This window comes from Pungitius pungitius, chromosome 14 (assembly GCF_949316345.1).
Source record: "Pungitius pungitius chromosome 14, fPunPun2.1, whole genome shotgun sequence".
Lineage (NCBI taxonomy): Eukaryota > Metazoa > Chordata > Actinopteri > Perciformes > Gasterosteidae > Pungitius > Pungitius pungitius.
Genome location: NC_084913.1, coordinates 17,937,507 through 17,954,234, shown reverse-complemented (window position 1 = coordinate 17,954,234; position 16,728 = coordinate 17,937,507). Strand labels below are relative to the sequence as shown.

Genomic DNA, 16,728 nt, shown 5'->3' with positions numbered 1-16,728 from the left:
TTGATACTAATGTGATATCTAATGCTGTTAGAGTATACCTTATGTTTATCCTCATACCGCTAACATGAAGATTAAATCCCTGGCGTCTATTAAATCTTATATCACCCTTCACTTGAATGTGTGTGTACCCGCCCTCCCCCCCCCCACACACACACACACATTGCACTCTGAGCATTGAAGTCAGCACACCGAACTTTGTCTGTTTTGTCCTTGAATTGTCATCAATTTACCCAAGTCCAACTGCTGGCATACACCGTTGAAGCTGTTCTGCTTTATGGTCTTGTATACATTTCTCATTCTCTTCTTCCCTCCCTTAACATAACTTCATTTCTATCAAACTGCGAACCTCTGATCCATTCACAGAGCAGCGCCTCGAAAGAACTTGTAACTTCTGGAATTTTGTCGATTTGCTTTTTTCCTTTCACATGGACAGAGGATGTCGTATTTGGACATGATTTGGGGCTATGCAAAATACATTGAATGAATAAATAAAGAAGGAAAAGATTAGCCACTAACTATTTATATAAACATTATACGGTTTGGACGTTTAGTGTGGAAAGAGGAAGGCTGAAAATATATCACTTTTTTACCATAGTATCAAGAGGGAAGGAGCATCAAGGACTGGTGGAGGCATGCCACAAACAAGTGTTACACCGAAATCTACTGTATGACCCATCAGAAACTGTGACCGCAGGGGGCGCTGTTTCACATCGTCTGCTCGTGCGTGCTAGACAATGGAGGGCGAAGAAGAGCGACGACGCAAACGGCGTAAACATAAGAGCGCCTAAGCAAAGGGCGCAAAAGAAAGAACTACATATTTAGGGGAGGTAACCTTTCCTCGCAATTAGCCTCATGGTCAAACATTGGCCCTTTCTCAATACCTAAGACGGCGAGAACGGACTCGTGTTCCCGCGAAAATAGACTCGGGAGACAGACTCGGGATTCCTGACTCGCAGGTTCGGGAGAACGGTCATTTCCGCAATTGGAACAGCAGCTGACTTGATGACGTCGACACGTCAGCTGGTCTTGCTAATACGTTTTAATTTAGTTGTTGACTTAAATATTTTACTATTAACAAGCTTTTGTCTCATTTTCATTTAAAATTAGAAATTGTATATATAATATTGAGCACCAAATATATATATATATATATATATAATCAGTCATAAAATAATTAGCTTTATCATTTTAGGAGGAGGAGGTTGGATACAGTAACCAAAAATAAACTTATACCCAAATATTTGAATGCACACACACCTACCGTTTGTCTTGTTACTCAAACATCAGGAGGCTGATAATCAGTGTAGTGGTCCTCGTACAGCAAGCTGCTGACCACACAAATATCTTACAGAGAACTATACAATAATTCATATGTGGAATTATTTTATTAATTATTATTACTGAAGTTCTGCTGCCGATTTAGAGTCTCGATGACGGTCTCTTCATGTCCTTTAATTAAAACATCGTTAGTTTTAATGCACAATGATGGACAATAAACAAGCTGCACTCTGCGGATACAGACAATACGTTAAAGTTACATTTAAACATGACGTTATGAATCTAAACTCTGTCCTCAAACAGACGTAACCGGTGAACAACATCAGTCTCTGACAGCACATTAAAACTTATGAAGACTCGTTATAGTAAAGTTAAATCTCAATGTATAACCGCTACGGAGACGTGAAAACCGCCGGAGCATTTCACAGAAGACTCGCCGAAAACAGGCTGCTCTCTTTGGGCTGAGATGAGCTGACCGCCTGGTGCTGGAGGGTCTGACGGTCCGTTAACTACACCTCACATCTCCATCCACAGAGCAGACTGTTACGAAGGCTGAATGTTGACAAACATTTGCTTTAACAACAAAAGTTGCTTTAACAACTAACTTCAGGTCATACAATTACATTACGTTACTTAAGTAAAGTAGTAGCCTACTTATAAACTTCGACATAAAGTTTGTTGGAGCCATTCTGAATACCACAATGGGGTGGCGCTGTTTCTGCCACAAACCTATTTAACACCAGGGCTAATTAGTGCAGGTGTGGCGCACAGCGAGGCAGTTAACTTTTGACCGTTAGGCACGGCGGATTGTGAACCGAATTGTTTGTTATTTTTGTTATATAAATAAATGGATTGACATATCCGACGTTAAGTTAAGAAGTTTGAAAGGAAGTTATTTTTAGTTTAAGACACAAACAGCACGGCGGAAAATACGAGTACAAAACAACTCAAATGTGCGCTAACAACTACAATATGATGCTTTCATCCATGGACGTAATGTATTAACGTATACGCCGTTTGCGTAGGCGCTCTTCTTCGCCCTCCATTGTCTAGCACGCACGAGCAGACGATGTGAAACAGCGCCCTCTGCGGTCAGTTTCTGATGGGTCACAGATTTCGGTGTAACACCGGTCCATGCGCCACCATCGAAGAAGAACGATACAAGGACAAAACATGTCGCTGCCATCCAAGAAAGTGTTCGAGGTCTTCGTGTCTAAAATACCGTGGACTGTAGCCGGCAGTAAGTTTATTGAATGGTTCAAATACGCGTTCATACTGAGTGCCCTGCATTGACCCAGTCAACGTGTTTGTACATGTTCACTTACATTTGTACCCTTAGCAAACTTAACCGCTTCGATTAGGGCGTGGGTAGCGATCGAACAATGTGAGAACTAACGTTACTTATAAGGCGGACTGGCCTTTATTGAACCGATAAAAGCTGCTTCTCAGTTGAATGTGCACCATAAAGCGTGTCCGGGTTACCCAGTTCACCTTGCTAAAGCTAATGCAGCTTGATGCTAACGATGAGGACTCGCCTACCGAGAGCCTCGCGACATCAGTGCACGTGTTTGGTTTATACACCAGTATAAACCAGAGTCCGTTTAAAGAAGCTGGTTAAGTGGAAACTCAAAGTTTGTTCACCCTGACATGAGGAAAACTCTGGGTTGTCTGTTTCAGAAAGGAAGGTAACTAAAGCACAGTGACAGTCGCAGATTTTATCGCAGTTTCCCCATATGAACAAAATAAGATCTGTTACGTTAAAGACTAAAGTGTTTTCTGGAACATGGCACGTCCTTTTCTGGACGATCCTGTTGATGAAGAAGCGGTTTTACTTTGCAGGGTGTTAAACGTCGGGAGAGAATATTGAGTTAGATATATTGTCATTTACAGATAATTAACATTACTTGTTTGAACGGTATCGTATTTCTTCACAGTCCATCAAATATGTCCATAACCTCACCTGTCCTCATATAACTAACGTCACCCAGCAGTGCAGAATAACTTTATTTGCAAACATGGAATCTCGTTGTATCATGGCTCCATTCGTGCTGCTTTCAGTGCACGCACTCAACTCCGAGCCAACCTACTCTGAGTTCATTGAACCAACTCTAAACAGCTGTTCTGAAACCCAAAACTCGGAGTTTAGGGTTTGACTCAGAGTTTGTTGAACCTCCTACTTGAAACGTACCCCTGGTTTAGAGCCGCTGTCTGTTTGATGTTTTGCTCCAGCTTAATGGATCTATGTAATGCATTGTGAATGTGGGACGGAGGCAAAAAGCAGCTGCTGCTGTTTATGTAGGTTTAACAGCCTCTTTATGCACCCATATTGGTGATGCCGTTTGTTTTGCAGAGGAGATGAGAGAGTACTTTGGACAGTTTGGCCCTGTGAAGAAGTGTCTTCTTCCATTTGTAAGTTGTCACAGCATTAGAAGCACTGAAAGACTCTTCCTGCCAAACGTGTTCAATGGTGCATACGTTGCTTGTGTTCCAGGATAAAGACACGGGCTTCCACAGAGGCTTCTGCTGGGTGGGTTTCACAACAGAGGAAGGACTGAACAATGCTCTTCAAAAAGACCCACACATGCTGGAAGGAGCAAAGGTAAACCTACTTCAACGTTATGAAGTTCGTCCTTGCCATGTCAGTATCATATCGGACCTCTGATATCTGCAATTACAGATATTTCTTTAGCTATTAATGCATTTCTTAACTATGGCCTTCTTATTTTCTATTCCTTTGCCTTTTTTCTTCATATGTTCCTGTCCTGCATTTATAGTCAAATTTTTGTTTTATGTTCAAACCAAATTCCATTTCTCAATCGTTATGTGGATATGTCCGTGTTAAAATTAAGTCAGAATGATGGTCTGTGCTGTGAATGATGAACACAGACAGCTCTCTACAATTATCGCTAGTCCCAATGCAGCAATATAGGCATGCTTTTAGACCTCATACCTGAAAATAATTCATCATTATCTTTGCATGCTATCCTTTTGCTTTCAGATGCAGGTTCAGAGGAACAGACGTCCATTTGTAGGGCAGAGGTCAAACCGAGACAGTGAACATGAGTGAAGCTGTGTGCTCTTCCCGAAGACTCAATTTGTCCTTGCTGCTTGATGTTTGAGACATTTAGACCACTTTACCAGTGTGCTGTATAGATAATCTATTTCTCTGCGTTTGTACACCTTTTATTGACTATGCTTACCATTGTTTTAATGTGTAGCAGTCATTATTGTCACTAATACTATCGTAATTCTTGTAGGCATCACAATTCTAATTTTACGATTAGAGCAATAAAACAGTGTTGGGATTCATTCTGTCCTTTGTCTTTAGATACAGACTTTCACTTGTGCCGTAGTATTTAATTAGGTGTTTTTACTTGAGTGCAGGATCTGGTGCTTCAAACTATGGATTGTAACTGGTAAAGCAGGTGAAATCATCCGAATAAAGCTGACCTATTCACCACGGGGACATAAACGCCTGCAGTGGTGGTGAAGTGTTCTCATCCCTAAATGAAAGTACTATTGCCACACTGTATAAATACTCCCATTACACTCCAAGTAAAAGATCTGAATTTAAAATCTTACTTCAAACATGAAGGTAAGTTTAGTTTTGAGTATCCATCTGGGTATCGATATATTAGATCATTATTATTGATGCTCTAATGTGTGTATATACATTTTGACTGTTTTGATAATTGATTCTTCTAATAATTTTGCCAACATCAAGTCATTATGACATTTCCATCAATGAACTTCACTGTTAAGGAGTTTTATGTGTTTTAAGAACTTAATGTATTGTTAGTTTTCTTTTTAACAATGTTTTAAGCACTTCAATGCATATAGTTTGGAACAAGTAGGCAGGGAAATCTTAACTGTCGAATAGAAGTGGCATGTAACATGGAAACAAACTCAATAGTGGACTGCACATTAATTTTAAGTACTGTACTTAGTTTTGTACCACCACTGTCAAACGGGCATTTCATTCTTTAAAACAGGTTCTCTACATGGTCTTCCTCACTGGTCTGGCTTTTTAAAGTGAAATTGATATTCTAAATATTAAAGGGGAAAAAAGGTTACTTTTCTAAAAATCCTCATGCTAACAGTTGTTAGCGGTAAGGACGCTTTCAAGCCCACTAGAGAACAGCTTCTCCTCTACAAGGTGGTCTGGAAGAGTTCCCTGCACCAAGGACAACAGAACAGCACAGGAAGTCCTTTGTTCTACCTCCCAGAGACTGTGCCTGCAACAGAAGACGTGTCGCCAACATGGATCAGCTGAGTAGTAGCATCACCTCCCTCTAATGCCTCTCCAGTTTCTGTTTGAGTGGACTACATGCAGAAAAGTCATTCATCCATGGGGATTAATGAGGTTGTTTTATTCCCACACAAATAAACAGGGTTATGCACTTGGGTGATATGTAGTAGTCTGTATACTGTATAAGCTTTAACACTACATGTCATCATTCAGCCATGTGACTATTAAATCCACATCAATACAGACAGACACCGGCTCAATGATTAATCCCTCTCCCGGGATGGACAGACTGCAATGGATGTCATGCGTACAGAATAAACAATGTAAAAGATGTACAATACATTCAATTCCTATAACAGATGATTCAATTAATGCGGGTAGTAAGCCGGTTATACGGCAGGGCCACCGCAGGGGCAACCACCATATAGAGACACCATCCACAGAAGCTTCTGTGGGGGGAAGCATAAAGAAACAAAGTTAGTACTTTTCTTAGTTTTGGAGCTATCCTTTGCGGCCCAGCATAACCCATTATGCAGTGCGGGTTGACAAAGATTTAATATATTCAGGACGAAGGTAAGTGAGCCGGCAGCGGGGAAGCAGGAGTTTACTTTTAAATGTAATTAATGGAATTCCCTTTAATATCTACGGAAATGTCTAAAAATCTACATTGAGAAAAGTAAATACTGATTCATTGATATTGCAAGATTGAATGACGATGTGCTGAAGCAGTGTTGCACTCTGCTTCCTCTCCTTCGCACATACATATAGCTGTGTCCCAATCCAGAGGCGGCCTCCTCGAAAGGCTATTATTATTATTATTATTGTCAGAGTCCTGTTGGCTAACCTGTCTCCATCCTGAAAATAATAAAAGGATCATCCAATCCGCAATGCATGATGGGTTATGCGGGGCCCCAAAGGCTACATTAGGTGTGTTCTCCGAATCGCCGACCGGAAGTCTCCATTTCTTGAGCGTATTTGAAGGATCTGACGGAATGAGACAGCTGCGTTGCAGCCAAAGTGACGCAATCGGTTGACGAATAAAGCGCAAGTCTGCAGCCGACCAAATGAGACACAGCCACTGTCAAGTATCGTGAGACTGAATGTAGCAGCACAACGTCAACCAGAGTCCTTCTCTCTTAGGTGAAAACAGAAGCTAAAGTGAAGACATCTCGCGTAGTTCCCTGTAAGAACACATGGGTCTACTGGTAAGTTCACGTTTACGAGTTGTTTCACAAGGCTTTGTGGAATATTTTACATCGTGACTGGTAGTGACTAGTATCCACTTCGCGGGGCTAGTTACAAAACGTAGCCAGTATGTGCATTCAGTGTTCTACAAGTTGAATTGTGCTGCCTCGTGAACCGATCTCCTTCGACATTACTCAAATAAAGGCAGCAGACACTGAACCGTTTTAGTTCCTGTTTAATCACATTCATGGTATGCGCACTCAAATGGGAGCGATTGAAGGACTTTGCAAAGGTAGCGGAAATTTTCACCTGAGACAACTTCCGGTTTTCAAAAGAAACTGTCACGTGTGTGTACAAATGCAGTAGATCGAAATGAGATCCAATACAGTAGAGGGCGCGCGCAGCGACGTAGTCATTGTAATGCTGATTAGGCTCCGAGCACCCGGAAACACGAGGTACAGTAAAATGCTGTCAACATTCAATAGTGGACCACATGAACATTTTCTGGAATAAAAATACAGTGCTATGTAGGTGTAAATGGTGATAACCATGTGTTTCCCCCCCCCTTTTCATATCCTGTCATCAAAAGTTGTGTGAGGATTCTTCCTCTTCATTCTTCCTCCCATAGTTACTCTGATGGCTGGTCACCTCCTCAAAGTCTCCTCGCTGGCCACAGCAGTGTTTGCCACCTCCGGGTTTTACCTGTACAACAGACAGCTGAACCTCAATGACCTGAGTGTGATCCGCTTTGGACGAGCTGCCACCACCGTGAGCGGCACACTTCCAACTTACTTGTCCTTATTCAGGGATTGTGGATGATTTCATCTTTCATGTTTTTCTCTTGATGTGTTTGTTTAACATCCGGTGATGCCAAATAGTCTTTTAAGATGACTATCTTCTGGGTTTTTCAGGTGTTTTAGGCGCGTTCATAAATATTGTTTTGAATTTGAGCACTGTTTTTTTTTTTTTCAATCGCTAACAAGCATTGTTCAACACTCAAAGCACATTTTCAAAACCCTTCACACATTCAGCGACACACAAGTGTATACGGACCAAACTGTGAATCATTTTTCAAAGCTTTCAGAAAAAATGCATTATAAAAACACTTTTGTCTTTCATACTCCACAAACAGCAAAAAGCTGTATATTTCCAGGATATTTCTCATATTCTAACACACTGCTTTCAAAACTGATGAAAGCACATTCAAATCAGAATGATGACAAATCTCAAGCATTTCTGCAAGTAATTATTTGGAAAATCAAAGAATTATCAGTCCAAGCTAATTGTGAGTTCAGCTAAAAGCCGACCTAGGTGTTCCAATGTCAACAGATTTAGTTTGTAAATGAGATCACAGAAGACAGGTCTGTGGGGAAAGAAGAGCGAGTGTGTGGAGGACAAAGGAGACTGATGTCTGATGAAATACTCACTTTGAGAGTCTGAGGCTGCAGCCAAGTCTGCACCGCTCAACAATTACCTCAATAGTACGAATTCTCCAGCAAAGCAACAGGTGAGATGATACATATTAATGCACAATGCAAATTAACTCACAATATAGTAATTGTTGTGGTTTAGAATCTGAAGGTTGCATCAGAGAGGAGGGAGAGGCTGAAACTTTTCAGATGTGCAGGAAAACTAATATTAATTAATAATTAATAATTTCTGATTTATTCTTGTTACATGAGTATGCTTTAGTACATTCAATAAATTAAGAATTGGTTATTCTATAATGACATAATGTTTGTATGTGGAAATTCATTCAAACTTTCAACAGCTCCCTGTTGCTAGTCTTTAATAGGTCAGTGTGTTATTACATAACATTACATGTCATTTAGATGACCCTTATATCCAAAGTGACTTACATTGCATTATAACCCATGCGTTACATTTTTGCCTGGGGAGCAATTAGGGGTTAGGTATGAAGTGTTTTGTTGGTTTGATTAACTGTTTGGTCAGAATTAATCATGGTAATGCAGACTGTATGAAGAGTTTTGAAAGTGTGGTTTCATTGTTGAACAATGCTTGTTAGCAATTGATAGAAACTAAAATGTAGTCTGGGTTGGACACTGTGGGAGCACCAGACAGTACTGTGGACACTCTGTGGACACTTTCTCCAAGGAGACAATGGTATTGATGACACTTATACTTGGTATAATAATAATAATAATAATAAATCGAACTTGTATAGCGCTTTTTTGGACACTCAAAGACGCTTTACATGGGGGAAAAAAACAAAAAAGGCGGTTTACGAAAAAGCTAGTTTGAACAGGTGGGTTTTGAGCACTGATTTGAAGGAAGGTAGTGAGTCAGAGTTTCTAATGGGCTGTGGGAGTGAGTTCCAAAGGGTGGGGGCGGCGATGGCAAAGGCTCGGTCCCCCAGGGTTCGGCGGTTAGTGCGAATGATAGGGGTGTATAGTGTGACACTTTGATTTGTCAAAAATTGGATGTTTTTGTTGTCAAGCACTTTGAATTGAATATGTTCTATACAAATAAAATTGCCTTGCTGCCATTATTATATAAAGTACTTCAAATGAACAGTGTTGATGATCCTAGAAAGTGTGTCCAAGTGCCACTCGGGTCGTCTTGAAAGTGCTCCAGATAGTGGTCAACGCTGCCTGATCTCTGTTCAGTTATGCTAATCGTTCACCCAGAACCAAGTCATCCCATTCTTGTTTACACCCTTTATATATGTTCAGTTGAATCTTATTCAACTCTAATTAGCTTTTTAAAGAAAAGTGTACTTGTTGACTCTGCTCTTCACATGTCACTACTCTGCAGACGGTGCTCATCAGTTTCGACTATATCACTGCTTTCAAACATGTGGAATACGACACCGAGGAGTACTGGGCACTCAAATCCAAGGTAGGACTACACTTTGTAATACACTGACTCCATCAAATTTCACTTTGCTGTGCTCAAATGGGTGCAATGTACAAACTACACTCACCGGCCACTTTATTAGGTACCCCATGCTAGTAACGGGTTGGACCCCCTTTTGCCTTCAGAACTGCCTCAATTCTTCGTGGCATAGATTCAACAAGGTGCTGGAAGCATTCCTCAGGGAGTTTGGTCCATATTGACATGATGGCATCACACAGTTGCCGCAGATTTGTCGGCTGCACATCCATGATGCGAATCTCCCGTTCCACCACATCCCAAAGATGCTCTATTGGATTGAGATCTGGTGATTGTGGAGGCCATTTGAGTACAGCGAACTCATTGTCATGTTCAAGAAACCAGTCTGAGATGATTCCAGCTTTATGACATGGCGCATTATCCTGCTGAAAGTAGCCATCAGAAGTTGGGTACATTGTGGTCATAAAGGGATGGACATGGTCAGCAACAATACTCAGGTAGGCTGTGGCGTTGCAACGATGCTCAATTGGTACCAAGGGGCCCAAAGAGTGCCAAGAAAATATTCCCCACACCATGACACCACCACCACCAGCCTGAACCGTTGATACAAGGCAGGATGGATCCATGCTTTCATGTTGTAGACGCCCAATTCTGACCCTACCATCCGAATGTCGCAGCAGAAATCGAGACTCATCAGACCAGGCAACGTTTTTCCAATCTTCTATTGTCCAATTTCGATGAGCTTGTGCAAATTGTAGCCTCAGTTTCCTGTTCTTAGCTGAAAGGAGTGGCACCCGGTGTGGTCTTCTGCTGCTGTAGCCCATCTGCCTCAAAGTTGGACGTACTGTGCGTTCAGAGATGCTCTTATGCCCACCTTGGTTGTAACGGGTGGTTATTTGAGTCACTGTTGCCCTTCTATCCGCTCGAACCAGTCTGGCCTTTCTCCTCTGACCTCTGGCATCAACAAGGCATTTCCGCCCACAGAACTGCCGCTCACTGGATGTTTTTTCTTTTTCGGACCATTCTCTGTAAACCCTAGAGATGGTTGTGCGTGAAAATCCCAGTAGATTAGCAGTTTCTGAAATACTCAGACCAGCCCTTCTGGCACCAACAATCATGCCACGTTCAAAGTCACTCAAATCACCTTTCTTCCCCATACTGATGCTCGGTTTGAACTGCAGGAGATTGTCTTGACAATGTCTACATGCCTAAATGCACTGAGTTGCCGCCATGTGATTGGCTGCTTAGAAATTAAGTGTTAACGAGCAGTTGGACAGGTGTACCTAATAAAGTGGCCGGTGAGTGTACTTACTGGGGCTATTTCTTCAGTAGTATTTGTATAGCAAAGTATCAGTACAACATTGCTTCACTAGATATGTTGCAGATACATAAGGATTCATTGTGTCCACCTCATAAGTCTAATATGTGCTTTCCCATAGTTCACTGATAGACTGAGAGGAAAATCTGTCTTGTTGGTTGCTAAATATTCCCTCATGTATCACTGATTATGTTGGAGACTGAAATGCAGTGGCAGCTGGTGGATGTTTTTTTGGTGTGTGTATGTATGTATGTAATTAGAAATATTAATCTAATTAATTAAAGGCTTTGTAATTAATTAATCAAAATTAATCACATTTTAATTGCATAAATATTTGACCTGAGAACAGTAAGAAGTAATTTTTTTCACATGGATTTTTATTTTTGTTCAACCAATTACAGCAGACAAGTGTAGCAATAGCATATTTAGAAATATAGTACTTTCAGAAATTCAGGTAGCCTATAGGTAAGTAGACCTTCTGTAAACTCTTTTTTTAAGTCGACCACAATACTTTCAAGTACATTCAGAACATTGGTTATTTTTTCATACGTGGACTTAGTTACCCTGGTCCTTAAACCAGTCATCTGGTGCAGTGTGGGTTGGGTGTGGGTCCTTGTAACGTCCACGCTAGCTGATAATTGTTTTGCGTTGAGGTGATACTTGAGGCCCGATGCGAATTCCTTGTTGCATAGCTTGCACACAACCATGCTCTTATCGACCGTATCCGTTTGTTATTTATAATAAGATTTCCCATTCACGGGGCCAACCGACACGGTCTCGTCAGCTTCTTCGTCCATGTTCACTGTGGTTTGTTGTTGTCTGAAGTCATGAACGCTAGTTGGCGCTCCAGTATAATATAAACAATATTCAGAATATGTAATAACTACCAAATAACTATTATAAATACCACAAATATTAAAGGATACAAAATATATAAATATATACAACTGGTTCCTTGGCCACAATTATATTGATGTATGAGAAACACGGCTGGGTTGTGTCAGCTGCATCTGGTTGTGCATCTCATCTTCCTTGTAACCCTGCTAGCGTGTCGCCCTGTGGTCACCTCCCGGCGGAGCAGCCAAGCTGCTATTCAGCCTCTTGTGAAGAGCTTCATTCAAAAGCCACTTAAGCAGTGAGTCTTCCGAGCTCATCAAAGGCTGCCCTGAGTGGACCGAGGGGCCATTCACAGCCAATTAGAAAAGGCATGGGAGCACTCTGGTCGCCCAAATTAGTGGAGCAGCATTCCCTGCGAGGAGAGGACGGAGATGGCTTCTTGTCCTCTACATTAAGTGTGTGTTTGTGTGTTATCCCCCGAGGTTAACTACATCTAACTACATTTAACCAAGTCCATGTCTACATACATTAGAAATGGAAATAAGAATGATGAGAGAGCCTCAGAAGGCCTTACAATCTGTACACATACACCCTCGGTTCAAAGACCCTCACATGGGGATGAAAAGGGCAAAACGAATATGAAAGAATATGAGCCAGTAAAGGTGTGACCCCTCTACTGGCTCATATTCTACTTTTTACGAGTCTAGGACACCTCAAGTAAGAGCAGCATGATAATAAAGAATTGCACTAATTTAGTCTATAAGTTACAAATGCATGAACTAATTTGTCTGCATCATTTTTAGAAAGAAAGGGCCTGATTTCTTTAATGATGGACGGGAAAGTCCTTCAAGTTTGTTTTCTCTAAAAGATAAAAGTCACATCCTGGTTGAAGATTACTCAAGATTCTTTATGAAACTACTGGATATCAATGCTATCCAGAAAAACTATGTCACTAGATAATTGACTCTGGGCATAATAAGACAACCTCTGTTTTGTCTGAGGTTAATATCCGAACGTGTTAATGTCCTGGTAATGACATGATTTTGTCTGCTCGATACAATTGACTCGTATCATGACAATCATATTTTCCGATGTATTTTCTGATACCAATGAGAAGAAGTATCCTATATTAAATAATGACTCTCTTGCCCCCCGTGTTGTTGCAGTCCGAGACTGGGAGCAATATGGCTATGTGTTTGTTTATATGTGCAAGCGTCACATGGTCCTTGCAGCAGTGGGAAAGGGGCTTTTGTCTTACCAGATGCCCTCTGCTGTCCATTGCTGATGTGGCAGATTACAGTACAAAGGAATGAGACCAAATGATATGCATGAAAGTAAAATTGCAGGACCATGAGCGAGCGCTGGGTGATGGAGGAAGGTGCTTATCTCTGGATTGATCATGCAATCCCAAATGCCTCTTGCCCCTCCTTCCACCCCCTCCCTGCTTCTTCCCCTCTTATAGAGAGTTTAGGCTTCTCCACAATTCACATCTCATTACAAACCGTGCCTACAGATAATTGTAAAATCAGATGTAGCTTACTTAGTTCACATGAATAAAGTATGTTGGCTACACCTAAGGGCAATGTTGACATGTGAACATTAATTGTGAGTGTATAACTTTCCTAGTAAGTAGATCTTTTTAAATCCTTCTGCATTCAGTTGGTCCGCGATTGTCTTCCAGGCTTTTTCTCTCTGTTTGGTTACAGCTGCCATATTTCATTTTTTGCATAATATATCCTGCATCTGATCGATACCGTGGTCTACTTAAGGAAGCCGTGGACGTGCACTGATCCCAGCTATGTGCACCTGAATCGACTCAGCTCCCCCTTCTCAGCCCGACTCGTTTAAGATCACACTTCAAGCTGCGCCTTTTCACTTATCCTGGATTTCTTTATTTTACTTTTGTGCAATAGCCCCCTGGTATAACTAGAAAATAGAAGACGTTTGTCTACATGTTTGAGGAGTCTGTCTCAGTTCTGTGAACCTAAGGAGCATTTAACGTGGTATGAAGAATGGGTTGAGTCATGGAGATGAAATTAGTTAATTTCTGTCAAATAAATGTAGTACAAAAAAAAGTACAATATTTTTTCTGAAATATAGAATCTGAAGTTTGAAAAGTGAAAGTAAAAAAACCTACTGTGCCTACTTTTGACATCCTAAATGTGCATTGTGGTAATATTGCTCAGGGAAGCCCTTTAGCACCACTAGATGTCAGTACATCAGCATGTTGGTGTGCCCGCCAGTCCTTCAGCTCCTCTGGGGGCGGGATAAAGAACTGCTGACCTTGACAAATCGGAAGGGGGAGAATCCTAAGGTACGTGGAGCACAGGGGAAAGCTGACGCAGCACCACACTTAAAGGTTTTGTTGTACTCCAACATGCGTAGTAAAAGTCTGCAATTATTACAGAACCATATATATATATATATATATATATATATATATATATATATATATATATATATATATATATATATATATATATATATATATATATATATATATATAATTATTTAGACTATAGATCACATGTGTCAAACTCGTGGCCCGCGGGCCATATCCGGCCTGTGAATGAATTATCTTTGGCCCGCATGATCAAATCTATTTACTATTGGAGCTGGCCCACCGGTATATCGCACGCATCACCATAATACTACAAATCCCACAATGCACTCTCAGTGTGTCGTCACGCATTCGGGGGCCCGCGAAAGCGCGCCTCACAGTCTGTATTACATACCGCTTGTGTCAACTTTCGCTGTGTACCTTATCATTATCCCTTTTACCGTAAAAAAACATACCAACAACTTTTTACTCTGTTCATTTTTTTGTGGTTTTTCCCATAAAATGAAAATACGAAGTGTAGCCGCTAAACCGGAAGTACGTAGATTTTCACAGTAAGAATCGACGCAACAATCTAATAAATTATCCTGGTCTGACGGGATGTGTTAGCAGCAGTAGTTGACTACACTCGCTGCTCTTGGCTCTGATATTTATTGTCCACGTATTGTTTTGCTTCAGTGAGCAGAGCAGAAACAGTTTAAGGAGATCGCAGAGTAAACGGTCCGCCACTGGAGTGCATACGTCCCGACGTCAGCGCCACCCCCCTGTCAGCCGTTTTGCGCCGATTGTCAGTGGCCCGCGTTCGGTTGAAGTCGGCAGTATCTGGCCCGAACCTGAAATGAGTTTGAAACCCCTGCTATAGATTGATCGGGTCTATTTCTGCACCCTTCAGTGTACCTGAGGGTCCACCGCTTTACCCCTCACAACCCCCTCTCCTGTGACAGGCGGCTAGATGAGCCTCAGTGAGCTGAATAACGAGCTAATCATGAGCATCCCAGTAATAAATAGGTCTTGTTCATAGTCCACTAATCCCAGTCATTTGGCCCTGGCAGGAATCAATTACTGCAGCTGGTCTCTGCTGTCCAGCTGCACACAAAACACACACACACACACACACCTTTTGACTTCTGTTATACAAGATAATCTAATCCAAAACCAAACCAATATAATGTTTTGATCTCCTGTTGTAGATAAAGAAGAAAAGACTAGTTAAGGTTCATCCTCCTAATCTGTACTAATCTACCTATGCACGTGTAATGCTTCCTGGGGCTCTGGGGGAACAAAGTAACTCTCATGGTGTCCCTGGGATGTCTTGGGTTTTAAATCCTCTTTCCAAGTGAACTGTATTCAGTTAACCTCAGGCTAACACAAAGCTCCAGGCATTAAAGCTCTTTTAAATACAGCATGTCCTGCTTTTGGTACTGTCCCACCACTGCACTTTGATACTCTCCGTGTTGTTCACATAGAATCAGTGAGACGCTGAATTTTCAAACCAGATGTCATTGTAGTGAATGACAGCATTTTTAAGAACAAATATGAAATATACATATTTCTCTCATGCTATTGTGACCAAAAAGGTTATATATGCATGCATGGTGACTGATTATGTTGCACCCGTTCACATTTATATGGAAGTAAATCTGTGTCATCGGGTTTTGAAAGAAAAACGTGTTTAAATTTCTAGCACTCAATTGAAATGATGTATCTGAATGTTTTTCAACGTTAAAATATTGCAAAAAAATCAACTGCAAAAAATTCAACGTTAAAATATTCAACTGCAAAAAATTCAACCCCAAAAAATTCTACTGCAAATAATTCAACTGCAAAACATCTGGGACCTCCGGGACCAAACCACACTGATGGAATAAAGGAGAGTTAAAGCCCCGTTATTATTGGACATGGCTAAAATCATCATGCTGCTGACAAGCCCAAGTTGTATTGGGTGCTCGCTCTTTTTGCTTGACGCACGCTCCTGATCTTGAATCTAGAATTGATTGCTCTTCCTTGAGGTCCCGGTTGTTGTGGTTGAATTATTTGCGGTTGAATATTTTAACGTTGAATCCCAGACCCGTACACCGTCCTTTTCAGCTCTTTGAGTCTCGGTTGACCGACCCTGTGACCGCGATAGTGTTGCAACATATCGACACGTAACTCCACAGATGTGTAATGTCAATTGAATGCCGAGTTGGAAGACTGTAATGGTCCAAGCGAGGCCCCTCAAGGTATGGGGTAGGAAGTGGGACGCCTCTATCCTACTTTAGTGAGATGCTCTCGTTACTCCTCCCGCAGTACAAATATGTCCATGGAAATAGCCTCTCACTATGTGATTATTAAGCCACTGCAGTAGTCCCCAAATCCCAGTGGGGTCTATTTCAAATGGGTCAAATTCTCTTAAGTGAAATGATAAGATTACAGTTGAGCTTGACTTAATACCATAATTAATTAATTAATAAAAGTTTAGCTTGTTACAGACATGATCCAAAGAAACGTTGTTGAGCTAAAATGCTTTTACCACTGATAACCATTTTTACCATTTACAATGCCACCAAGAATATATATATTTTTTTTTGCCAATAACTGTTTTATTTTGTAAAATGACCCGGCTCTTTCCCAATGTGGTTGTCCATCACGACACATTTGGCAAGCTTCCCCATAAGTGTTTTCATTCCG

At 41.2% G+C, this 16,728-nt stretch overlaps 2 protein-coding genes across 2 annotated transcripts in view; both read left to right on the top strand.

Annotated features, from left to right (window-relative positions):
• Positions 1-2,358: 2,358 nt before the first annotated feature.
• On the top strand, positions 2,359-4,587 carry slirp (SRA stem-loop interacting RNA binding protein). Its single transcript, XM_037487363.2, has 4 exons — positions 2,359-2,518; positions 3,629-3,687; positions 3,770-3,877; positions 4,277-4,587. The coding sequence occupies exons 1-4, from the start codon at positions 2,413-2,415 to the stop codon at positions 4,343-4,345; spliced, it is 342 nt and encodes a 113-aa protein (XP_037343260.1). The 5' UTR covers positions 2,359-2,412; the 3' UTR covers positions 4,346-4,587.
• Positions 4,588-6,519: 1,932 nt separating this feature from the next.
• Positions 6,520-16,728, top strand: part of adck1 (aarF domain containing kinase 1) — a 47,500-nt gene continuing 37,291 nt past the window's right edge. Inside the window, exons 1-3 of the mRNA XM_037486455.2 lie at positions 6,520-6,732; positions 7,341-7,480; positions 9,488-9,571. Of these exons, the coding sequence (XP_037342352.2) occupies positions 7,349-7,480; positions 9,488-9,571 (216 nt within the window). The 5' untranslated portion in view covers positions 6,520-6,732; positions 7,341-7,348. The remainder of the gene's footprint in view (positions 6,733-7,340; positions 7,481-9,487; positions 9,572-16,728) is intronic.

Bases quoted from the DNA above. Each gene is read 5' to 3' on its own strand.
- slirp (XM_037487363.2), top strand. From the start codon at position 2,413: ATGCGCCACCATCGAAGAAGAACGATACAAGGACAAAACATGTCGCTG. The intron at 2,519-3,628 runs GTAAGTTTATTG...TTTGTTTTGCAG, and splicing joins ACCGTGGACTGTAGCCGGCA to AGGAGATGAGAGAGTACTTT. The intron at 3,878-4,276 runs GTAAACCTACTT...TTTTGCTTTCAG, and splicing joins ACATGCTGGAAGGAGCAAAG to ATGCAGGTTCAGAGGAACAG.